The 26,582-nt window shown below is 46.5% G+C and overlaps 1 protein-coding gene across 9 annotated transcripts in view; it reads right to left on the bottom strand.

Annotated features, from left to right (window-relative positions):
• Positions 1-26,582, bottom strand: part of STOX2 (storkhead box 2) — a 210,246-nt gene that overhangs the window by 11,588 nt on the left and 172,076 nt on the right. For 5 of the 9 annotated variants that reach the window (XM_059384451.1, XM_059384447.1, XM_059384448.1 and 2 more), the window contains 2 exons: positions 10,686-10,838; positions 202-2,449 (listed from right to left, as the gene is read on the bottom strand). In XM_059384451.1, coding sequence (XP_059240434.1) covers positions 202-2,449; positions 10,686-10,838 — 2,401 coding nt within the window. Of the gene's footprint in view, positions 1-197; positions 2,450-10,685; positions 10,839-23,588; positions 23,684-23,993; positions 24,133-24,524; positions 24,730-26,582 lie in introns of those variants that run through there. The other 4 variants (XM_059384454.1, XM_059384456.1, XM_059384453.1 and 1 more) reach the window with 4 other exon arrangements.

Raw genomic sequence — 26,582 nt, 5'->3', positions numbered from 1 at the left:
AAGAAGTCAGAAACAGGTTGTTAACAGTGCAACTCACACAACCCTTAACCCGCATTCACAGAATTAAAACAGTGACATGGGAAGCTTTTCAAGTTATTTATATAAAGCCCCGGGCCCTGGTGGGTGTGTGCGTGCATGCACACACGTGTGTGTATGTGTGTGTGTGCGCGTGTGTACGCAAGCAGCGATGTTTCTCCCTACCGTGGGGAGTTGAATCCACTGTCCACAGTGATGCTGCTGCTGTCCATGCTGTCGAGGCGTGCCGAATGGGTGGCTCTCTGGTTGCTGCTGCTGTCGGTTTCTTTTGGGGCCAGGAGGGTGAGGTTCTTCTCAAACTTCCTCTGCAAGTCTCTTTCCTTCTCCCTCTCAAGGAGCCACTGCATGGTGCCTACATCATCTCTGTTTTTTTCCTCTTCCGTGTTTTTGTTGGCCCCTTCCTCAGAGTCATCATCGTCGGAAACGTTGTAATAGTCAAAAGAGGCTTCCTGGTTCCCCCCCGACTCCTGCTGACGCTGGGAACCGGGCATCGCTGGTGCCACTGAGGTTCCCAGCGACGGCTCCAGTTTCTCGCATCGGCCTGGCAGTGTGTCGGCAGGGGTCTTCGGAAGAGATTTGAGGAGGGACAGGCTCGATTTGTGATAGCTGTTGACAGACAAGGTGCTGTGAAGAGGTTTGAACAATGTGTCTTTGCTGAATATCTCTTTCCTCTTGTCCAGGCTGCTGGGCTCAGCGCTGTGGTGCTGGACGAGGCGTCCATTGGCCATCCCTTCTGCCCCTGTGCCCGAAGCGGCTGGACCCCCACCTGGCCCTTTTGGTGACTCCTCCTTGTGCCCTACAGGCTCTCTAGAAGAATGTGGGGCCTGCCTGTCAGGCAGAGGCAGCTTTTTCACCCCTTCCGCCAGAGTTAGAGTGTCATGATCCTCTTTGTTCTTTCCCAGAGGTGATGGCGCCGTGAGGACTGTCTCACTGGAGGTGTTGCACTGGAAATAGTCATCTGTAGCTGTTTTTGTGGGACAGGATGGCAAACTCTCAGGGGGTTTGCCCGGCTCCAGAAGGCTACAAGCACTGGAAGGCTCCTTGCTGCCACCGACTATTTCTGGAATACACACCTCTTTATAGCTCGTGGATGAAACGTGAGCCCTTTGATGACCAATTGTTTGTGCAGGCCTTAAAGTACTGTCATCAATGTAGGACTGGCTGGGGGTTTGGTCATCTTGGCTACAGCCTTCAGCCAGGTCTTCGGGTGTCCCTAGAGAAGAAGCACCCAGAGGGCCCTTTGAGTTATCCATCGATCTGGATCTCTCCTTGGCTTTGCTGGATCTCTCATTCCTGGACCTTCGGTCCTGGGTATGGCTGTGACTTCGGTGCACTTTTGAGTGGGAGCTTCCCCTGGAAGGTTCAGGAAAAGGCATCTCAGTTCTCCTTTTGGCCAATTCCCCAGACACATCCCATTCTGGGGTCATGGGGAAATGAGACTCGATCACGTTCGTGTTGCTATGCATGATGAAGTTATCTCCTTTGTGTTCAATGATGAAGCAGCCCTCCCTGGGTGCCCTGGTAAGAGGATCACAAAAGTCATACTCTCTGTCACCTGGGAGATCCAGATGAGAACCATCCGAAGGGTCTCCTTTAGACACTCGTGTCTTGCTGTGTGACCGAGATTTTCCATGGGACTTGCGATGAGTCCTACTCTTTTTACTTCTTCCACTGTGATGGGCAGAGGACCCAGCTTTACTCCTATGCGCTTTTTCTTCTTCTAGTTTCTTCATTAGTGCAGTGTGCCTCATGACATTTTCCACGGTCAAGTCCGGGTTAATGCGCCTAATGATTTCCATTTCCACTTCCCTGGGGATAGTAGTTGGTGTGTCTTCGTCTCGCAGGGGCCACTCCTCGGGAGGAAACTGGGCTGAGAAATTGGCTAGTTGTTTGGTCTTATCTTTTTTAAAACTCAGCCGGAATAATTTGAGCCCGAATTTTTTGGACTGCTTTTCACCATCTTTAGGTTTTGAGAGAGTTTCTGTCTTATAAGAAAAGTTTACAGTACTTTTGCTCTTTTCAGTGGGTGGCACCTGGCATAGTGACGGAGGGCAGTAGGGGTCTTTGCAGTCCTTGGCGGGTTTCCTCTGCAGAGTGGAAGCAAGCATGCTGTGCATGTCTTCTCTGCAGCAGTGGCAAGAGTCGCAGTGGTTTCTGGGTAACGTTCTTTCCCTGACGCAGCCTGAGGCAGAGGGCGTTATGGTTCCCGGTTGTGGAGAGGTACACTGAGACCTGTCAGGTATCCTCTCATCCAAATGGTACCATTTACTGTTAGTTCTTATGAGAGAGGGAGTAATGAAATAAGTCTGTGGGGTCACGATGAAATAGCCATCTGGAGTTGGGTAGATCTTCCGCTCCCGCACCAGCGTGTTCAACGTGTGCCGTAGAATTTCTTGACTTGGGGTGGGAACACCTGAAACCAAAGGAATAAAGACTCTTGAGAACATAGAGGGAACCTGCAGCTGCTTCCTGATTTTTTCCGAATCTGCTATGAACTGAATGTTTGGACCCCCACCCCCAATATTCCTGCATTTGAATCCTGATTGCTGATGTAAGGGTACCAGGAGGTAGGGCCTTTGGAAGGTGACTAGGCTTAGATGGGCTCCTGAGGGCGAGGCCCTCGGGATGTGCCCTCATAAGAAGAGGAAGAAGCGAGAGCCCCCTCCTCTTGCCATGTCTTCAAGCCAGCAAGACGGTCCTCACCAGACACCAAATCAGCTGGTGCCTTGATCTCAGAGCTCTTAGCCTTCCAGGACTCTGAGAATTAAATGTCTGTGGCTTCAGACCCCCCCCCCCCACCCAGTCTATGGCATTTTGTTACAGCAGCCCAAACTCAGATAAAATCCTACCAATTTTGCTAAGTTTCCGAGTACTTCACATGGCAAGTCAGCAGGACCCGGAGGTGCTCAGGAAGAGAGATGGAAGCAGGTGAAGTGAGACTGGCACTTTTGTCACAAACCTTTACTAAACTGAGCCATCAAAGGCAGAATGTTTTGGGGCACGTGGGTGGCTCAGTAGGTTAAGCCTCTGCCTTCAGCTAGGGTCATGATCTCAGGGTCTTGGGATCAAGCCCCGCATACACCTCTCTGCTCAGCAGGGAGCCTGCTTCTTCCTGTCTCTCTGCCTGCCTCTGTGCCTACTTGTGATCTCTGCCTGTCAAATAAATAAATAAAATCTTTAAAAAAAAAAAAAAGCAGAGTGTTTTTAAAGGAGGGGAAAATGAAAAATGTTTTATATGATGTAATATACATTTACAAAAAAAGTCTTCCTTGATAGAAAAAAAATAGGGACACTGAGTTGAAATAGCTGTCTTGGCACTTGAAAACAATCAGAACATGTACAGAGTCTAGTGTATACCCTGGAAGCTACACCACACACTCATTTTTCAAGACTAAGCTTACTTAATAAACTTAATTTTGTAAGTTACATCAAAGGGCAATTAGACTTGACCATGGCTCATGATGCACCCTCCAATTCTGAAACCATGACCTTTGGTTTTGAAAAGGACAACAGGGTCTGTCAGGTTTAAGTGAGAACATTCTCCTTCTCAGACTGAGTCTGTAGGAAGGAGGTTACCTCGTAACCCAAAGGCCCTAAGGAATACACCTGTGGAAATTTAGATGCTCTACATCCATCTGGTCACTGCCAAATATGCCATATTCACTAGTATAGAAATTCCAGAAGAAAGGGACAGACACTTCCTGGTACCAGGACCGACACTGTTTTCAAAGGGCTTTATGTGCATAGCCCTTTGTGTGTTTATGCCTTGTCTTTCTTAAAGGACAGAATCAAGAGTCCAAATTCATTAGAGAGTATGAACTTTCCAGGTTACAGAGCATTCATGTATTTCTAGGGCATTCTCCATCCCTCAATGCCAGGCCCACGGAGCGTGCTAGTACTAACTGATTTGACCTGCATGCCAGAGTTTGGAAATGGGTCAGGTCGAATCATACTGCCAATGTTCAGCCATGTCTGACCCACAAAATGACAATTACATGTGACTCAGCCTAACACAGTTAGGGCAATGGAATGTGGAGACCGAAAGCCTGGAGCCCAGGGCCACGTGGCTAGATTCAAACTCCAGCTCCATTGCAACGAGCTGATGGTAGTGGTTGAATTAGGCAGCCTCCCCTGCCCACACCCTTCCTGTGTTTATATCTAATGCCCCAAACCTCAGAATGGGACCTTGCTTGGAAACAGGGCCTTTGTATAGAGAAACAAGTTAAAATGAGGTCATTGGCATGGGCTCTTCTCCAGCATGACCAATGTTCTCCTACAAAGAGGAAAGTGGGCAGAAGCACATGCACAGAGAGAAGACAATGTGAAGAAACATTGGTTGAAGATGTCCATCCATGAGCCAAGGAGTGTGGTCTGTCTACCCTCAACAGACCTCAGAAGGAACCAGCCAACTGCACTGATATCTTGATTTTGTAGTTCTAGTCTCCTGAACTGTAAGACAATAAATTTCTAGTGTTTTTGCCCCCATACCTTGTTAGGCTGTGCTAGAAAACACATACAGCAGGTACCGCCTTAGGCAACTTAATTAACCTGAACCTCTGCTCACGGTCATCAGAATGTGGATGACAGCAGGTACCCTCACAGGGTAGTTCTGAGTCTAAAGGAGTTTAATGTATGGACAGCAGTACCTGAAATGCAGTGCGGGCTCTAGAAACATTAGCTAGTAATCGTCTCAACTTTGGGGCAGGACCCATGGAAACCAGATTACCTTCAGAGAACATCATGTAGCAACCTAGAAGAGCAGGGCAAACTCAGTTTGCCACAATCCTTCCAAAACTACAAAAGTGGGATATGAAAACATGAGTAATGGCCCGGGAGAGTGTCCCATGAATATGATGTGACCTGTCCATCCATCCCTGCTACCATCTTCAGAAGGCATCCTTCATGACCAACGTGGGAAAGGCAACATTGCTTTTGAATGATGTATTGTTTAGTATAATCATCTAATTTTTGCACTGCACAGTTTCCCTTTAGTCTAGGGCTCTACTCCTGAGAGACGTAGTGTGTTGGTGTTTACACGAATGGCTTTCAGGCTGGTACAATAACAATTTTTTAAGAATTTTATGACAGTTTCTGTACAAAATGAACTCCATGTGAATTAGTGATACAACCCCCACCCTATATATGAAATTCTTGAGCGTCGTCATAAAACACACATTCACCTAAGAGAAGCCACTTAAGAGAGCTTCTATGCCCTACTCCCAACCAGGGCTTTTGGATGAATAAGTTCGGGGGCACCACTCACACAGACTGCCACTCCCAAGAGGAGACACTGTGCCCACTGCAGCCCCGAGAATGATGCCCACTGGGCTTGGGCAGCATTGCCATGCGGGTTTCAAACCCATACAGAAAACGAACTGTATCTGACGTGGCAGCATGCTTGCGATCACTATTGTCACAGACATTAAGTTCTTTCAAAAAACTGGTAAGGCTTATTTATTTATTTATTTATTTGTTTATTTATTTTCAAAGATTTTATTTATTTATTTAGCAGAGATCACAAGTAGGCAGAAAGGCAGGCAGAGAGAGAGAGAGAGAGAGAGAGAGAGAAAGCAGAGAGAGAAAGCTCCCTGCTGAGCAGAGAGCCCGATGCGAGACTCGATCCCAGGATGATAGGATCATGACCCGAGCAGAAGGCAAAGGCTTAACCCACTGAGCCACCCACGTGCCCCAGTAAGGCTCATTTATAAGCATTTGTGATTGACCCGTTGACTCTGCTGCTGTAATAAAGGAAAGCTGAGGTGTAATCCAGAAAACAACTTGTACTATAAACAGAATTTGCTGACTGTAAGCCTTCTAAGCACTGACCATAGAAAACTTAAGAACCTGCACAGTATTATAACCCCAGTGTCATCATGTTTATGTACCATTAAGAATCAGTGCTCAGCTACTGGGTATTTACCCTAAAGATACAAATGTAGTGATCCGAAGGGGCACGTGCACCCGAATGTTTATTGCAGCAATGTCCACAATAGCCAAACTATGGAAAGAACCTAGATGTCCATCAACAGATGAATGGATAAAGAAGATGTGGTACATATATACAATGGAATACTATGCAGCCATCAAAAGAAATGAAATCTTGCCATTTGTGATGACATGGATGGAACTAGAGAGTATTATGCTTAGTGAAATAAGTCAATCAGAGAAAGACAATTATTCTATGATCTCACTGATTCGAGGAATTTGAGAGGCAAGATGGGGCATCATGGGGATAATGGAAGGAAAAATGAAACAAGATGAAACCAGGGAGGGAGACAAACCATAAGAGACTCTTAACCTCAGGAAACAAACTAAGGGTTGCTGGAGGGGAGTGGGCTATGGGGAGGGATGGGGTGGCTGGGTGATGGACATTGGGGAAGGTATGGGCTATGGTGAGTGCTGTGAATTGTGTAAGCCTGATGATTCACAGACCTGTACCCCTGAAACAAATAATATGTTATATATTAATTAAAAAAAAAAAAAAAAAAGCTCTGGGGGAAAAAAAAAGATAAGTGCTCGGATTGTTCCCAAAGGAAGGAATAAGCACGAGTTTCCAAAGAGAACTTACATCTAAAGTTTTCATGTCTTGGATTTTCAAGTTTGTCAGTCCAATCACGTTTAGTTTGAAAAAACAGTAGAAGCAGTCCCTGTCCAATCCACTCTCCACACTACTGCCAGTGGGTTTTCAAAGCTTTAACTGCAAGTCACTGATTTTTAGGATGATTATTTTATTACGAAGCCCTTGTCTAATGACTGGTATTTTTAGGTGTCTGTGGAATCCAAACTTGCATAAGAAATCGGCAGGGCTCTCCTGGGAAAGAGATGGCTGTGATGGGTATTTTTAGTGTTTGCACTTTCCACCACTTCCAGATTCTAGTCCCAAAATTCACCATGAATTTGGATTTTGAGGACTTCAAGAACAAAGATAAACTTCATATCCAAATAGAGCTGAAAGCTGACTTGTCTCCTTTTCCACACCTTCGCATCTTTCCAAAGCAAAAGCAGATACCTAAAAGCACCGCTTGTCAACGGGACGCTTAGCCTCGTAAGATCTCTTTAATCCCGCAAATCCGACCACTGTCGGAACGGAGAGCACCTATCCACATTCTTGCATTTTGGACAGAAACTCTCGTGGGCTTCTTTGGATTATTTCTTCTCATGTGTGGAGAACACTGGCCGAGGGGGAATTCTGCAAGCACTGACGTAACGGGGTGAGTTGGGAGATAGAATGCGGGGTATATAACGTTAACATTCTCCGGCAAATTTAAAAGCCAACTTCAACCCCATTAGCAGTTCTTTCTCTGAGGGTCAGCTTTCCTCCCGGGAAGTTCCAACTACAACAACTCAACAAGTATTAGTCTGATTTAAATGACCATTCGGGATAGATGGACGAGGAGTACTTACTTAGCTGTTAAGCAAATATTTCATTCTTTTTATACCTTAAAAAAAATTCTTGTTTCTGTAATGGAAACTGGTCGACAAGAGTGGTTTTTAAAAATTCAACCAGTATTAAAAAAAGGGGGGGGGGCGCCTGGGTGGCTCAGTGGGTTAAGCCGCTGCCTTCGGCTCAGGTCATGATCCCGGGGTCCTGGGATCGAGTCCCGCATCGGGCTCTCTGCTCAGCAGGGAGCCTGCTTCCCTCTCTCTCTCTGCCTGCCTCTCTGTCTACCTGTGATCTCTCTCTGGCAAATAAATAAATAAAATCTTAAAAAAATAAAAAAATAATAAAAATAAAAAAATAAAAATTCAACCAGTATAGAAAGGTGATAAAAGGTTTTACATTTAAAAAAAAAAAAAAGGAGAGGGGTCCCATTTCAGTATGTCAGACATTTTTACTAGGTTTTTCACTAAAAACATTCTTTAGAATATGGATATAAAGACCAAAATCTAGACCTTTTTTTTAAATTTATGACATAGGCATTAAACATGAGAGTTCAAATATTTTAATAATATTTGGTTAGACTTCAAAACTCTATTTTCAAATGGTAAGCTACAAGAAAGTAAATAGTCTTACCTTAAGAAAAACAAAATAAGCCCCATAACCACGGTATTTAAATCCCTCCAGAGTTTTAGCACACTGAAAATACACTTTCAAATAGGATTTGAATTGCGTTAAGTTTCTAAATTATTTCTTTCTGAAGTACCTTAATGCTTGCAAAAGAAAGGAAGGAAATCAAAGGAAGAAAAGAAAAAAGGAGGAAGAGAGATAAGGAAGAAGGAAGAGAGGCAGGAAATCACCTCATTTTCTGAAATACTAGTCTAAAATATGGTACTGTGGCTAAACAAAGCTTTAAATCATTACTACCGTACCCTAAAGCAGTGGCTGGCAAACTTTTTCTGGAAACAGTCAGAAAGTAACTATTTTACTTTGTCAGCCATATGATCTCCCAGCTGCAAGTACTCAGTTCTGTAGCCAAAGACAACATGTAAACAATTAGGCAAGGCTGTGTTCCAATAAAACTTTATTTATAAGCATAAGCAGTGGGCCACACTTAGCCTGCAGCCATGGTTTGCCAAACACTGCTCTAGATTCGGGTTTATGCAGTGCCCCTGCCATCTGGGGTTGAACAAAGAGTCATCAGTGTCACAAAGATGAAAAAGGTTAAGTTCGCTCCTCTCAGTCTATCTGACAATAAGGTCTTGAGATGTAAGTTCACTTACCATAAAAGCTAGCAAAGCAGTTGTTCTTTTAAGTACAGGTGACCTATGAATTTCTCTGCAAAGTATTCCAACTTAGTGATATTGTAATCAGCTGCTCGACAATTGACTATTTGATTTCGCTATTTTTCACAATATTATTTTTCGCAATTCATATGCCAGTTACATACTGGCCCCGTGTTCTTTCCATTCTCTATTTTATATCCCAGTAATGGGAGAGATGTAACCAACTTTGGAAAAGTGATGTGATCTCTCATGAAGCCACATGAAAATAGAGGGAGTTTAAAAGCTACCGGGACGTTTGATGTCAGAAGTGGCTAACCAGGTATAAGGCTGTGAGAAGGGTCTTTCTTCACAAGGGCATTCCGTCTGGGAATCTGTCTCCTTAGATGGCTCTCACCTGGGACTCTGTTTATGTTACCACTGAAAGGAAAAGGGTTTACCTGGAAGTTAACAAAGAAAGACCATCAGACAGCGAAGAATATTCAGAGACAATGTTAGAAAATTCAAGGCAATTTATAGATTGCGAAGGTGAGTCCATGTTCTTAAACGGTATGCATAATTTTGAGACGTGTTAATTAGAAAATAGAAGAAGGAGAAAAAAAATCACTGGGAGAGAACTATAAAGTTCTGTTGGAGCAAAAGGAAAAGTGGGGAGACTCAACACAGTAGATGAACATTTAGTTTAGAAGCAGTCCTTCCGCCCTCCCCCCATAGGTGGGGAGCATTTTCCTACATCTCAACCTTGAGTTCAGCCAAGTTTGCTTTGGCCAAAAAATAGTAGCAGGTATGGTGTGACCAAAGGGCTGAAGAATGCTTGGACAACTGGGCCTGTTCTCTTGTGCCTCTGTTGTCCAGAACAGGTCTCTGCTTGTCTCCTTCTCCAAAGAGGAGGGGGCACGGGTGGAGCAGAGGCCCCTGGAAGGTCCAGCCTGGGTCAGCTGACTCCTGGGGAACCCCCAGATACGTAAGCTAAATAAATGTTCATTGTGGTATGCCACTGATGCTCTGTGATTGTTACCCAGCATCTCAGTAGCAAGAGCTAACGGCTACAGCCTCTAGCTTCTACTGACCAAGGTCTCTTCTAGGCTGAATGGAATCTGTGTCACGGGTTCATTTTTAATGCAGCCATAGGTAGAGTCCCAGCCAAGCTGGCCAACTGGGGGCAAGGTATTGTGTTTTATCTGACTTGCACATCACTGGCACCCCTGTGTTAAAATGTACACACACACACAAGACAGACACTCAACGGCCAAAAGTGAAGAAAGTCTATAGTTTTCACATAAAACTGAAAGTCCAGATTCTCTTGAAAAGGTAAGAGATTTGCAACTGTGGCAGGGTTCTACGTTTTTGGGTGGGAAGGGGTCTGATGCCCTGGAGCTGAGTAGTGGGAAGCCTCTTTGGCGAGAGGGCATTCAGCCCTGAGCTCTCACCCTAATGTCTTCCCGCGCTGGAGGCACCCAATGCCATTTGTGCAGCAACTGGCCTGTTCTTTTCATAATATTTAAGAGAAAAGGAAACATCTGAACTGATTTATCCAATATCAGATGATAAAAATGCATCAAGCCATGACACAAGCAGACAAAGCCTGTTTATTTTTGACATTACTGTCTTTTTAGCGTAGTCCCTTGGGACCCAAATTATCTGACCTGTTACCATGAATCCTGATGTTCATGTATTTCAAGAAGATTATGGAGAGGTTGAACAGAACCTTGGCCATTTTTGCTAGAATTCTGCACGGATTCTGCTTTAATGTCTTCTTCTCAGTGCCGATTTAAAAAGGACCGCGGTAACACCCAAAGACAGCAAATTACTTTTGAAGGAACAGGGGTGCCTCGGCTTTGAATGACAGAACTACAAAAAAAGTTTCTGGCGCGTTTTGGCAAAGAATTTTTTTCTATTACATTTAAATGAGAGAAATGGTCCACGTGACGTCTTGCGGTGAAGGAACACGCCCCTATCTGGACAGCGCTATGCTCTTTTCCCGTTACCTGGGAAACACGTGGTCAGGTGCTCCATCAGCGCCTCTTGGGTGACAGGTTTCCTGGCGGAGTTCATTGCTGAGATGGCCAAGCAAAGGATCTCCCCGAGGGGGATAAACTGAGATTGACTGATGGGAGACATGCTGATTGGTGACACATCACCTGCAGAAAGACAATTTTCAAGTAAGCAGCTCATTCAAGGACCCGGCCTTTCGTCCCACACAAACACTTGCGCGTGCGTGCACATACACACACACACACACACACACACCTGCACATACACACATGCCCCTCCTTGGATTCTTCCCCGTTCCCTTTATTAGGAACGGATCCACTCTGAGTGCGGCAGTCTGTTCTGGCCACGGCCAATGCCACGCAGGTGGAAGGCCAGAGCAGCAGACGCCCGGCGGCCTCGACTACTAGAACCCACCTTGCGAACCCGAGAGCTCCCTGCCTCAGGCTTAACTACTGAAAGGCGTACAACACGAGCCTGAGAAAGGATCTCTGATTTTATGAACTTGGAGCTGGCTTATGTCTAGCTGCCATTCCCATCTCGACAAACGCACTTGCTGAAATCATGGAGATTCATTCGATCCGATGCTGAGTGCTCTCTCCGGGTCAGGCATCTGCTGGGGGCTTGGGGTTGACTCGGGGAGCGGGAGTCATCCCTCCTCCCCCGGAAACACCTCTGCTTTCAAGGAGCTTCTGTGTGAGCGGAGGAGACAGACAAGTGGCCCAGAGTTCACAGTTCACCGTGGAGGGTGAACAATGGAGGGCTGGGGCTGAGGGGGCGGGGTAGGGGTGCAGCAGCCCCTTGGGGGGAAGCAGTGGAGGGGGAGGAGGGGGAGGAGGTGGCGGGGCTTAGAAGCAGGAAGTGGGTGGTTTCCCCGTGGATGAGCAGCCTGAATCCAGGGATGACTAGGAGTGTGCCTGGTGGCTGGGGAGGGTGTGGGGGATGGTAGGACCGGTCAGCAGGTGTTTTCTGGGGAGTAGCAGAGAAGGGGCACAGGTGTGCAGGGACAGCCGTGAGTGAATAGCTGAGTGCCCAGGGCCTTCATCCGATGAGGGATGCTGAGCCACCAAAGGCATTTCAGGAATGACAAAGTCAGATGTGAATTTCAGCGACAGCGGGGACGGAGGGAGCCGCAGAGAGCAGATCCTGCACATGGGACCGCGGCCGCCGACATATGTCTGCAACTAAAGGAGCCCGATGGGGGGGGGGCGGGGCGGGCTGAAGACCCCGCAGCAGGGGGTAGACACTCCCGGAGAGTCAGCATGCAGTGTGTCTGATCGTCATGTCACGGTGGGCTGTTTTGCAAACTTTGTTCCAAGGACTTCTAGAATTCCCTGGAAAGACTTCTGAAATGGGGAGAGGGGAGATGGGGGGGGCAGCAGAGGGAGAGGCTGGCAGAGCAGGGAAGTCTGACCTTGGCACCTGGGTACCACCTGTGTCAGACAGGGGGAGCTTTGTAAGGTTTCCCTGGAGAAAAGGCCCTACAGAAAGAGGGGGAAGTTTGAGCACAGCAAGTTTCTGTGGGCTTTGGAGCTTACGTCCCACACGTATTTATGTAATCTCTCCTTTTTTTGTTTTCCTAAGCATGATTTCTCTCTCCAGTAAACTACCCTGGCTGGCCAGATCCCAGACTCGGGCCCACCTGTGGCCCAAGCAGCATGGCTGTTAGGGACCAGCCTCCTCTCTGTCGAGGCATGGAAAGCTGTGCCCAGCTACGATCCCTGGTTTGCTGGGGGCCCAGAGGCCCTTGGAGAAAGAACCTGAATGTGCTTTGATAGACTAGATGGGAAAAGGTTTGATGGACAAAACCAGGCCAAAGGGGCCTGCCAATGAAAACCACCAGGGGAGAGTTAAGCCTAACAGGCCGTGAATGAAGCAGCAAGCCCCCAGGGTCAAAGGTGGGAGCCCCACACCTCCCACGAAACCCAGCTCAGTTCAGTGCTTTCCTCTCTCCTGCCTCACTCAGGGCTCCATTCTCTGCAAGACGGGGGTGAGAAGAGCACATTATCCCAGTGGTCGGTGGGGCGGGGGGTTGGCAGTGTTGGACCAAAACCCAGCACAAGAGAAGAACAGCAAAAGACAGGAACTGACCTCACTGAGAACCCATGAACTTGGGGGGCCTGCGGGATAGAAACACCATAAAGAGGGGCCTCTGGCAAACACCTGGTGGGGGAGCAGCGGGTAGAAATAAGAACATGGAATTGTGCCTGTCCCTGGGGATCTGAGTTTCTTTCACTGGCTGGGAAAGCTCCGCTCATACTCGTGACTCAAAAATGACGGCTTTGTGTGGGCTGGGACCATCTCAGTGGGCAAGTGCGCTGCCGCCTAGAACACTGTGTATCTTTTTAAACCCGCTGTGCCCTCAATTAAAACAAAACCTCATGCTACAGCCTCCTGTGTGACAGACGGACCAGGGGTGGCTGCGAGGTGCGGTGGAGGAGGGCGTTGGGAGTTCCAGATCCTTCTCTCTCCATCCACGTTCTCCAGGAGAGGGTGGGGATGCCGAGGCTGGGCTCCTGATGAATTGGCAGGGTAGCCGCGTGGACCTCAAAGTCACTTGGGATGATTTGGAAAATGAGACGAAAAGGCCACGGGAGAGATCAAAGCAGACTCCAGCCCCTCTGGACCTGCGTACCATTGGGAAGCTGAACACCTTCGGAGATTTGCCTACCATGATTTAGGACTTCTCAGAAGACCAGGGATACAAACCCACTAAGAGGGATGCTTTTTTAAGGGCAGGTCTACATTAGAATTGTGTATAGGTTCCGGGAAACTCATGCTCTCTGTGGAAAGCGAGGACAGTGAGCAAAACTAAACACTGTTTAGGCCAGGCTTGTCCTTCTGCTTTTGGCGGAAATTATGCGTTGAGTCGAACTGCCATGTTCTCTGTCCGTTTCTTTACGTTCGTCGCTGCCAACTACAAGAGCCAGCATGCTTCGAGTGTGTCTGAACTGCATTTGTTTTGGAAAAGCTCAGTTTCGCTCTAATAATGACTCTGTGCCATAACTTTTAACTCAGGCTATAGAACAGAATGGAATTTGGATGTGTTGTCCTCTTGTTTTTATACCGCACCAAGATAAATTATTTCCCACTCACTTCTGGTCTCCAACCTTATCAGCAATCCTCATCCACACTGTGCCCAGATGCTCCTGGGCGGGCTCCTCCCCTCTGACTCCAGTGTTACCCCTCCCCCAAAGCACCTCCCCACCCCCGCACCGGGCCCCTGCCCACTGGACTGGCTTCATGACTGTCAGCTTTCCCTTCTCCACAGAGCAGCCATGTCCCAGAAAAACGGGAAACTCACCACCTCCCTGCATAAAGTCCTTGGGCGACAGCCCACTGCACCCAGAAAGAGAGCAGAATGGTTCACCAGGTCTGCAGTAACCCACAGGGTCTGGGTCTGGGCCTGTCCAGCTTCCTCTAGGACCAACACCTTACTGCTCCCCACCCCCTCCCTCTTCCACACTCACAACTTCCTCTGTTCTTTGAACAGGACAAGCTTTTTCTCAACGCACGGCCTCTGCATCTGTTGAGCTTCTAGAAGGCTCCTTGCACAGACCTTTGCTGGAGTGACTTTTTCTCGGAGTCTCAGTTTAATCAGGGAGCCCTGTCCTGACCACCTGATCCAATGCTGTTCCCACCTGCAGGGGACACTCTCTTATACTACCTGAGTATGATACGTGATGTACTTAAAAAAAAAAAAAAAAAGTATCTGGTCTTTATCCCCATTTCCTGCACAGGGTCCCTAAAGCCTGTGGCATTTCCCAAGTGAGAGAGAAGGTGTCTTGTGTTATGTTGAGAAGGTGATTTTTGGACCTGAAGTGGAAAGGGGGGCGGTGCAGGAGAACTCACCCTGTGGTTGCAGGGTCAGAATTTGCAGTCCTCCTCCCCAACCTTTGGGAAGGGGAGAGAAGCTGACAGGTTGAATCAGTCACCAATGGCCAATGACTTAGTTGATTATGTTTCTATAATGAAGCCTCCACAAAAACCCAAAGGATGGGGTTCAGAGAGCTTCCGGGTTGGTGGACACATGGGTATTTGGGGAAGAGAGGTGCGCCCAGAGAGCAGGGAAGCTCTGAGCCCGTTCCCTGTACTTAACCCTACTACACAGCTCTTTCTTGTGGCTGTTCCTGAGCTATATATATCCTTGGATAATAAACTGGCACTCTCATCAGTAAAACGTTTCTCCGAGTTCTACAAGCTGCTCTAGCAAGTTCCTTGAGTCTGAGGAGGGGTCATGGAAACCTCTGCTACGGAGCCAGTCTATTCAGAAGCACAGGGAACAACTTGGGCTTTCCATTGGTTTGGGGGGGGGCAGTCTTCTAGGAGTGAGCCAACTCATAGCTCCTTTGCAGCTAATAAATGTTTTCTGAGGTGCCGTAATTCATATTGTTCTAAAAAGAAAGAGTAAATAGATTTATATCAGCTTTATTTTCTTACAAACTTCCATTTAACTACAGTCCTCAGGGAACAGTTGTCAAATCCAAAATAATTCAGATAAAACCTGTGGGATCTGATGCTCTCTCCAGGTAGACGGTGTCCGAAATCAGCCCAGTTGTAGGCTGGTGTTAGAAAAGGGCTTGGGGGGCGCCTGCGTGGCTCAGAGGGTTAAAGCCTCTACCTTCGGCTCAGGTCATGATCTCAGGGTCCTGGGATTGAACCCCGAGTCGGGCTCTCTGCTCAGTAGGGAGCCTGCTTCCTCTCTCTCTCTCTCTCTCTCTGCCTACTTGCGATCTCTGTCAATTAAATAAATAGAATCTTAAAAAAAAAAAAAAAGAAAGAAAGAAAGAAAGAAAGAAAAAAAAGAAAAGTGCTTGGTGGTGTAGAAAAACCACACACACCCCTGACTTGGCACCAGAATCTAAGCAAACTACTGTCTTCACTCTCTGAATGTGTGTGTGTGTGTATGTGTGTGTATGTGTGTGTACTGGTTTACTGTCTGCCTCAACCCCCCCCCCCCACTAAAAGTTCTGCCAAAGAACACACAAACGCTATATTCCAACTATATTCCCAGGCCCTGGGGTCAGGCAGAGGTTACACCAGACACTCAGTAAACGTTTGTTGAATGAAAGTATGAATGAATGACTCTCCATTCATAACATTGTAATCCTAGGAATTTCCCAGGGTATTTTAAGGATTGTGACTTTCCTCACATATTTTTGTTAAATAATTGAAGAACAAACAAAATAACAAGAGACCAAATATACCCAACCAGGCAATTTCTAAGACTCTTAGCTTCAACTATCAATAACAGTGCACCGAAACACAGCAGTTACCACAGAAAAATAATTATATATTAAGTGAGGATCAGGACATGCATTTAAGATCTGTATTAAAGCAATCACAGATACCTCTTAATGCAATACATTAGCCAAGTTTACCATGATCTTCTATGGCTCTTTTATGTAAGACCTGCTTAATGAGCGAGCAAGTCACTCTTAAAACACTACAAAATTTGGGGCACCTGGGTGGCTCTGTTGGTTAAGCATCTGACTCTTGATTTCAGTTCAGGTCACACTCTCGAGGTCGTGAGATCGAGCCCTGTGTTGGGCTCCACACTCAGCATGGGGTCTGCTTAAGATTCTCTCTCTGCCTTGCCTCTGCCTCTCCCCCCACTCATGCACGCTCTCTCTCTGTCTCAAAATAAATAAAATCCTTAAAAAAACAAACAAACCAGAAAATTCTTCTAGCAACTGGATCGCATGTAATGGTTAAAGAAGAAAACGAGGGAAAATACCGGTCACCATAATCTACAGAAACTACCACATTGTGTATAAACTAATGGTGTAATTTATGGGATGGATTTTTCTTTTGTCAGAATGAGTTCTGATTGCATTCATAAAGACAACTCAGAGCTACTTTGCAGGCTAACAAATTTTTTTCTGGACTGCCACAGTTCTTTCTGTTGTTCTAGAATGAAGGGGTAAATAGGTTTTATTTCAGCTTTCTTTTCTTTCTTTTTTTTCAGCTTTATTTCTTACAAACATCCTTTTAAGTACAGTTCTCGGGAAGCATGTGTCAAATCCAAAATAAGTTAGAAAAAACCAAGCACCGTGTCTGGGGCAGAATAAGCATTCCAGAAATTTCTGGTAAATAAATTTAAAATCTGAGAAGACATGACAATATTCCAGCTGTGAGTGCACCGTTTTGACTTTAAGAGCATTTAACATTAAAGTCGAAAATACCTCACTGAGTATTTGGACATTGCTTTTATTTGAGGTACTGGTGAGCTGAGAAGCCTGAGGGCAGAGGAAAGCCCCCGGTACCAGCTGGGAGGAGCGTGGGGAGGAGCGTGGGGAGGAGCGTGGGGAGGAGCGTGGGGAGTCCGGCAGAGGCAGGAAGGCGCGCATGCGCACGCAGGCAGAAAGCAGCGCAGCCTGGGGTGGGGGTGCTAGGCACCCCTGGGCACAGCTGGACCATGCTGGGGGTGGGATGGAGGAAAAACAGCAGTCAGAGGGATCCTGGCTGACCAGAGGCTTACATCTAATTCTCGATGCTGATGGGGAAGCTTTGCATGTGTTTGTGGAATGACGTGACATGTTGGTGTCAGAAAAATCACTCTTCCGCATCTGTGGGAAACAAACCCCCGCAACCATGACAAGTGCCCAGGCAGCTGACAAGGAGGGTCTGCGACGACAAGCAGCAATCTTGCACGTGCCGACTTTCTCCTGCACTGTCTGCCGCTAGTTATTCCCACCTCAGAAATATCTTCATCATGAACACACATTCTTACCATCGACCCCCCCCTTCCTTCCCAACTTTTGGCTAGTTCCTTTAGTTGGAATTATTTCAAAAAAATTTCTTCCTCACATAATTCATCCTTTCAAGAAATACATTTGAGAGCCTGTTATATATTTAATACCTTTAGGCACTTAGGTTGCAAAATGGGTCCCATCTCAGTTCTATCGGTGTGCCAAAAAAAAAAAAAAAAAAAAAGGTACTGTAATAAAACTCTGTTCTTTATAAATGCCATTTTTTTTTTCAGTTATTAATTTAGGTTCTCGGTACTCTCCAACCTCTGCATCTGGGGGAGGGCAACACAGCTCCTAAGAAGACATGACTTTCACACCAATATGCATCCATCTCCTCCCAAATGATATCCGCAGCTTTCCAAAAGATACCTAGCTAGGAAAGCAAACATAAATCTATTTCCTTCCACCTTAAAGTACCCTTCTTCACACAACTCTATAAGAAAAGGACAGCCAAAATTTTTCCAGAACTACATCATAATAAACTACACTCTTGAAAGGACCCCGAAGCCCATCTTCTATCTTAGCCTTCTTTAAATAATCTATTTTTTTCCAATCACTAGCATTATGTTTAAATTATCCTGTTTTCCTGTTTATTTTTAAATACTAGTTTCTGCTGTGAATGTCGGTTTGAGCTGTACTCTGGATTAAAGAGTGACCTTTGACACTAATGAAATTCGTGAATCAAAGCAACCTAGTTACCAACACAGTCCTGAAACTGTACTAATTTATAATCGGGAAATTCCCAGCACATAAAGGCATTCAGAAGGTGTTCTAATAAGTGCCCAGTCTCTCATAACTAGATACAATAACCACTCTGCATCTGTTTCCTTGTCTGTAAAATGAGGGTTTAGAAATGATGTCAAAGATTCCTTCAGGCTCTCAATGACTCTATGATTCTATATCAATGTAGCAGAATTCTGGCATAAAAGCTTAACACGGTCCTCCTGTGTAGCTCTATTTCCGTCTTGTTAAAGAAACTATTTTAATACTCAATCCAATCTGAAAAAAGTAGGCTTTAATTTTAAAAAGAATAGCAACATATATTAGCCATTCATTTCTTCCCTTGTAATAAAAGCTTCATCATTTGCTCCTGCTAATTCGAAGTCTGGCTCAGCTTTGCTCCTCAGCACTAAAGCGCCCCTGTTTTTGTTCTCCGTGTTGCCAAAATTAACACTAAAGTTAAAATTATAGATGCCAATAAAATTACCACATGCAGTAGACACTGTGACTCATAAAAATGGTCAAACATGCCTATAAAATGTAGAGTGGGCACAGAAGCAATACAACTGTATTCCTTTGAATGAACTGTTCACAGGACTCCTGACATGCCAAGTTTTATCTGAAACACCCTTGAACCTGGGGAAATCAGAAGCTCTTGTTACGTGAACAATGTCTCTAATACATCGGACAGACCCTGGGTTTTACAATGTAGTTCAATTTATTTACCCCAACTTTATGTATGAGTGGTGTTTGGTTCTCTTAACGGAGGGTCTACCACAATATTTTTTAAGAAGCTGCTCTAGAAGAACACGTATTCCCCTCCCAGACCCTCCCCAGCAGACAGCAACTCCCTTGCAGGAGGGCAGCGTGTACACCCCCATGAACTCACAGGCTGCGGCATTTTAAATAGTTTTCCCTTGAAACCAAACTACTATCCTTGGCTTACAAATGCTCGCATTTGAAATCTAAAAGGAAACTGGCATTGAAAAAAGGCCCTTTTACCAGTTTACTATAGGTTTGGTTTCAATGCCACTGATTTCAGAAATTTAAGGCTGAGCCTTCACTGCAATTCTCCTTGATGGCTGTAAAGATGACACTTTTTTTTTTTTTTAAGATAAGGTATTTTAGAATATTTGGAAATTCTACAACAGCTTTTCTAAAGTTACTTGGTGCTTTATTTCAATACGTGATGGGTCTCTTACAGAAGGTCTAATTCCTAAGCTATCGTTTGCATAAATTGTCTTAATTTAAAAGAGAAATGTACATGGGGGCTCCAATTAGTAATGCCCAAGTGAATGGTGTCTGCCACCTGTGACTTTACTAAGAAACTTTGCATGACGGTATACAAGAGCAAACACAGGGGTCTACGGCGCACACGCACGCACGCAAGAACACACACATGGGCTGAGGTCCATCACATCCCCTGAATCTTCCTGCTTAGCGTAGACATGCAGCTACTAGGTACAATGACAAATCAATCAGTTCACTGGCTTATAGGAGAAACCCATTCCCTTCCTCAATCTACACGCTTTCATGAGTCATAGTGGCGATTGCCCTTGCTCCTGAGATCTGACCACTGATAAAGAAAATCGTTACCGGATAAGCAGAGATGCCTGAGCATCTGGAGAATGGTGGGTGGGTCGGTGGAGAACGGGGTAGAGGAGGGTGACTAATGGACCGGGATGGCTGAGAGCCCCCTTACAGGGAGTCCGCTGTCACCATCACCAGGAATGACCACCGGCACCTGGCTAATCATTTTTAACCAATGCCACTGGACCACTCCGCTCTTGGAAGAGAATTGTCACTGAGAAGTTAGGACGGAAATACGAGACATCAGGCCAATGACATGCTTCTGGAATTCAAAGCTTTGCTCAGGCTCTACATTATGACCCACGTGCGACGAACAGTGGGCACTACGGAGTAAACCCTAGAAGTGTGCTACTCTCAAGCGCGCACTCACATGCTTGTTGAATACCAAGGTACTCCACATACAGACAGGCAAGTTGAGACCCAGCTATTGTCAGACGTTTCCATCACCGGCTGCCCCTTTGCTCTTTAGACGCTCATCTAGGGCTAAGTTACAGTCATTTACCACCGGGATAAAACCACGCTGACATGCCAGTCCTAGCTGACAGCCATTAATAAGACCTCTCGGAGGTTCTGCCACCCTGGGACGAACCCCGCCAATGGGAGTCCTGTGGAACGTGGCACCCTCCTCCTCTTGGGCAGACGTATGTCACGCAAGACAGAATCGACGTGCCTCTCTGAATCTACCACGTGCTTCTCTTCCACTGCCATCCTGTACCAAAACCCAGTCGAACAGCAGAGCCGTCCAAGACGCCGCAGGTTCCACTGATGCTGTTTCTCAACAACAATTCAATACGTCGGTCCGATATCCCCAGGGTCATTCGCTTCCACTGTTTACAAGTCACACTCGCCCCAGCTGTTCTCAGCCTCTGTAGTCCCTGCTTCGCCCGTTCAGGTACGCCAACCGCACTGTGACTGATTCCTCCACAATGCAATTATGCCAGAACCAGAAGGCCCAATTAGATACAGTTCAAACCTATATAAATGCTGACAGTCCCCAAATTACAGCAAAATTATACTGAATGACTGCTACCGACTCCCCAGCCGCTGAACACTCTTAGCACCCCTTCCAGCAGCCACGGAGGCTGGTAGGAAAGAACACGTAAGAGTTTACGGGGAGGAAGGCTTGCAGAGGCCGGACGACACCCAGCGAGAACACTCCCAACTCGAACACTCCCAACTCCCTGTGCGCACGAGGAGCTTTTCTCTCCGAAGTCTGGCATCACGAGACGGGGGCCGAGGCCTTGGACTCCATAGCCGACACTGCGGGTTCGAAGCCTAGGTCTGCTCCTCGTTAGTTGTAGGATTTGGAACAAATTATTTAGTTTGGTGGAGGGAGATCACGATTTCTTCTTTGGTAACGGGCACAAAGGGATGTTCACTTTACAGAGCTGAGGGGGTTAAAGGAGATGAGGATGTTGAATGCTTACACTGTCCCCGGGGCCAAACCATATCTGGCCAATAGTAATAGTAGTATAATTGCCTTCCCTGAGCCTATTAAATTTATTCAATGTACTCTTTCATGGCGTTTGAATTTCTACTGATAGGAAAATCATTTGGACCCAAAAAGAAACCTTTTTTTTAAAAAAACAAAACAAAACAAAACTGAGACATCTGCAAGAAGGCCTAGAGGCTAGAGTCTTTGTTACACAAATATGAATTAATTTTATTGGACTGCTCACCTTTTGGGTTTTAATGTGAGCATGAGCACTGAGCAAATGGAAGAGCTTGACTGGGAAGCAGGCAAGTTAAGATATATATACGTAAACATACAGCATTTGGCATGTACTAGTGGGCTGGGGGGAATGGTCTGAAAGCAAACGGGAAGCATGCCTGACCCCAGGACCCTTGGAGAGGAGGGCACCAGAAGCCGGGGAATTGTATGCATAGACAGTTACAAGGACACCAAAGAAAGTGGGCCTATTTCAAAAGTTCAGCTGGGCCCATCTCTTCCCCAAGAAAGGAAACTCAGCACTTGGGTTTGAGCACACTTAGTACACCAAGAGCTATATAAACTTTGACAGAACCATGATCGTCACCTCTTGTAAGGAACATGCCCTGTGGGATTCAGGAGAGTCACTTTCACATAAATATTCAGAAATTGGCATACTGCTTACCTATGGATGACTTGTTGGATAATATCCTTCCTCATCGAGTAAACCATAATCAATGCCCCCACGTAAGGGCCTCATGTTCATGTTTGTTCTGAACAGTAACAGCCCTTTACAAGCAGTACGTGGCACCATCTGCAATCATTTCCTAAGGTTAAGTCCAGTCATCATTTCTAGGGTCTGAACTCCCAACGTCTACCCTACATTAGTCTGCTCCGGGAAGACCCTTAAAATGAACAAAACAGATCATTCTCACCCTCCATGACAAATGAATGCTTTTAAAGCTGCCACTTTCAACTCTTCACCATCAACTATTTCCTGAGTGGTTTCCACGTGCAGGGAACTGCCAGGAGACGTGCACTGTGGAAAAAGGCCTAAGTCTGGATCCTTGCCTTCAGTGAGCTTATGATTTAGGTGGGGAAACATAATACAAATGTGTGAAAATATCAGCAATTCTAACATATTCAAATTACTGTTTACAACATCCTTAGAAGAGACACAAGAAAATACAGGAATGACTAGCAAATTAACTCCTACGATAGGAATTTATTAATATATAATTATATTCATCTCTCCATAGAGAGAAATAGTAATTCTCTAACAGCATTAAGAAATGACCTCCTATTGCATAATCAGGGAAAACTTTATGGGAGAGGGAGACTTTGAATAAGGTCTTTAAGGATGAATGGAATTGTTGGTTGCGGGGACCTTATATAATTATTGTATATTCTCAGCACACTAGGATGTCACCAAGCATCCTTTAAAGCTGACTCGACACCCTCCACTTCGCTTGGAAGATGCAGAGCACTGTCTCACAGAAGGGCCATCTTTGACCGTGAAGGGTGGAAGCATGATTTCTTCCCCTCCACGAAAGGGTGGGTTATGGGGATGGATATGAAAGCAAAGGGAAAAGAGATATTCAAGGAGCTGATCCCATATATAGTTTGCATTGAAAAATGCTCTAATTATTATTACAAATGACAGAAGGGATTTAGTATCCTCAGTATCCTTTGATTGCTAAACCCATAAATTCGAGAGGATGGTAAAACCATGCTTTCAGACATGCCAGGTTTCATTCTGGAAACACAACAGGTAATGGACTGTTGTGTCCAGAGGACCCCATTCTGCCATCTCACTGTTTGAAACAGAGAAAGCTTTCTTGTGAAAAGCCCATGGATGTTGGACGAAAAACAGCTCTGCAATAATTTGACTCCTCAAGCAGACTTGGAAGAAACAGGCTTGCTTCCTTCGTGGTTAAACATCCACCTTAATCTGATGTTAGTCTTGGAAACAGTCCCCGAGCGCATGAATTAGGCGCTCTTGGATTTTAGTGCACTGCATGTAGGTAAACGGGCCAAAGAACACGCCAGATTTCAGGGCCTATATTAACTGAGAAGAAAAAGATGTCAAGTAGTATTTTGCGAATGCCTCCATCCGCACAGTGGAAGAGAGACCACAGATGACGGAGATCTGGAGCAGTTTAATTATTCCCTATTTGCAGATCCTACAGCTGTCTGACTTTTCAGTTCTGACGTGACTGAGGATGAATCATGCATCTGGTGGGCAGCTTACGCGAGGCACTTCTGCTGCCTCTGACGGCGGTTGCACGGGGTTATAACAGCAAGACTGCCTTGCAGAGGACAGCGCACCCTTCTCAGAGCGGGCGTAGACATTTTACCATATTGCATCACACACAGCAACTCTTGAAAGAAAAGCAGGGGAAACCTACCTGACCCTTTCTGGACTGGCTCCATCCCCGGGTAGCTTTGACGCTAAAGCCTGGTGCATGCTAGGGGGGCTTACATCCAGGCACAAGAAGGAGCCAGTAACAGAAACGGAACTCCTAGAATCTGGAATAAGAAGAAAGAGTAAACCTCCGAGTCATCATAGCCCCAGGGAGCATTTCAGATGGGCTGCTGAGGGCATGTGGAACACAACAGGAATCTGGTACTTTACCTTCGTGGATCTACTTTTAAAATATGTGTGCCATAACTCTCGGCTCTTCTTACAATTCAGGGCTCGAGATACTGGTTGGAGTTTGCTTCAAAAGCTGGCCAAAAGCACCTTAAAAAGAGGCTCTGTGAATGTACTTTGCTGGTGAAGGATTTTAGGAGAAAAAAAAAATCCTCTTTACCATTTTTTCATCCTGTTGGCATGGAGCAGCTGGGATCTGTCCCATGCCTGGCCCACACATCAGAGCCCCTCGCCCTGAACCAACATCCGGCTGCAGTGCCTCGGGAATCTGCAATGTCACTCGGCTTCCGCCTCGTTCTCTGCAAAGTGAAGTCATAGGGACGGATCAGCCAACCTGACTTCTCACTACCCTGCCCAGAATCCTTTGTGAACTGAAATGAGTCATCGCTCCAAGAAAAGCTACAGCCTCTGGTTGTCGGTGCAGGCTCCTTTGTCTGTGCAGCAAGGAAACTCGGGGCTGGGACTGTTCCCCAGGCCCGGGGCTGTGAGGGGTACATCCTCCTCTCCAAGGGGCCTAGGTCCCCTCCCGTGCCTGCACTGAGCACCAATTCAGATATTTTTTTCATCATGAGAACAGCAGGAAAGGGCACACACCTCCAAATGCTTGAAGGAAACATACACACACACACACACACACACACACACACACACACACACACATATTAAAATGGATCTAGCGTCAGATACTCACCAGTCTGTAATTATAAACCTGACCCATTCTCTCTCTCTTTTTTTTAAGCCTGGCTTTTCATGGTGATGAAGGGCGCATCTCCCTCCTGTGTGTAACAGGCGGTTCTACTGTACACTAGATCAAAGTTTAGCTGCAGTGAGCTATTTGTCATAAATTCCAGTCTCCGCGCAAGCCCTTGCAAGCCTGGCCCTCCTCGTTCCCGGCACAGCCCGCAGGCTTGCAGCAAAGCCGGCCCGCCGCTTGCTGCTCGCCGCCGCCGCCGCCGCCGCCGGGTGCAGCCTCTGCGGCCGCCCGGGGAGGCAGTGTTGGGAATGAGGTCACTATGTCAGGAACTCGTTTGCGATGCCTCTCCTGAGCTCGCAACACCCCTGGAACTGCACAGGGGCAGGCCTTCGCCTGGTTTTCTGGATCGCCGTTTCCTCTGCTTTTTTGAAAAAAAAAAAAAAAAAAATCCTGCGTCTGAGATCAGTAAAGGCAAAAACAAAAACAAAAAAAACCAAAAAACCCCCGGTAGTGTGTTTGTATGCAAAGGCATGTTTCGGGGCACTGTTTGGGTATCATGAGCCCTGCACCGACTACTGCGTGCACACGCACGTGTGCATGTCGTATTTATAGACACACACACACACACACACCCCGAACCATAGAGAAAATGATTCATCTCTATTTAGAGTATGAGACACCGCATATAAACAACTGGAGAGGAAAAGGGGGTTGGGCAGAGGGGAGAGGAGGGGAGGCGTCTCGGCAGTCACGTTCGAGCCACAGAAGAATGGAGTCTGGAGGAAAAGCATCATTAAGGAAGAAGCGAAGTCCGCTGTGTGAGTGATGACGGGGTCCGACTGACCCCAAAGAAATGACACCGTCGTGGGCACCTCTCACACGGTCTCCCCTCGGGAACCAAACAGGTGCCAAGAAACGACCCAATACACAGGATCCAAGTAGATTTGGGGGGCGGAGGCTGTTTGCACAGCCAAGTCCCCACATCCTCGTGAACACAGCAGCTCGCCCCCCGCGAATAGGAAGCAGCGGAGGCCACCAGAGCTGGCGGCCGCCCAGAGATGTAACGAATCTCTCCGTCCAGACCATCCCAGATCACCGAGGCAGAGGATCTGCAGGCTCTAGTCCCCCACGATCACACCCTCTCTTCACTTCTGTCATTTAGCTGATGGTCCACCTCTTCCCGCAGGAGCCTGTGCCTACCCCACCCCCAACACCCCCAAGACGAAGGTTCTCCCTCCCCGAGCTGAGTCCTATGACCCCACCCAGTGATTCCCATTCTTCCCTCGGAAAATAAAAAATGTATGACCCTCTTCTGCCCGACAACTCATGAAGCAGCTACAAATAAAAATCCCGTTCCTACATTCCAAATCACTTCTCCCACCGCCTATGGTTTGAAACACTTTGTAAGTAGGCCCATTACAGGCGCATTTAGTGATGACTGATACACTTGGTCTTAACACTGTTAAATAAAACTTCTTCAACTCTTCCAACCATCTGACATTTTCTAAGTCCTCTGCCCTCGTGGTTTCCCTCCTAAAACGTTGTGCGGACGGCTGCGCACCCTCTGGCCTTATGACCTCCCTCGTTCTGGGCTCTTGTAGGCACATGGCCTAAGACTACAGTAGGCTTTTGGCTGAGCCACGCTGTCAAGCCCCAGAGAACTTCTTCAGGTTAAGTGCTACTAAAAGAGGCTTCCTGCGTGTGCTTAAAAAAATCCTCATCAAGAATAGCCTATGTGTTTCATCAGAAACGGTTTAGTCTTGATTTTCCTTCCTGATGTATGATTTCCTCTCATTTGGAAGACCACCTGGGTTCTCATCCAGGACAGACACTGAGCCCGTGGCCCAGCACCCAGGCCTCCTACCAAGACCGCTCATCTTCACTCAACGCCCTTTGAGTTTGGTTGTGTCGTTAGTTGTGAATCTGCCAAACCTACCTGCTCTGACCCATTCCTGTGGGGCACAGTCTGAGCACTACAAGGTTAGAAAGTACACCGAAGAAACCCCTGCCTTTTAAGGTGCAGAGATGTAACTGTGTCATAAAGGTAATAAAAAG

The sequence above is a fragment of the Mustela nigripes genome, chromosome 18, assembly GCF_022355385.1.
Source record: "Mustela nigripes isolate SB6536 chromosome 18, MUSNIG.SB6536, whole genome shotgun sequence".
In the NCBI taxonomy this organism is placed as follows: domain Eukaryota; kingdom Metazoa; phylum Chordata; class Mammalia; order Carnivora; family Mustelidae; genus Mustela; species Mustela nigripes.
This window is presented reverse-complemented; position numbering and strand designations above follow the sequence as displayed.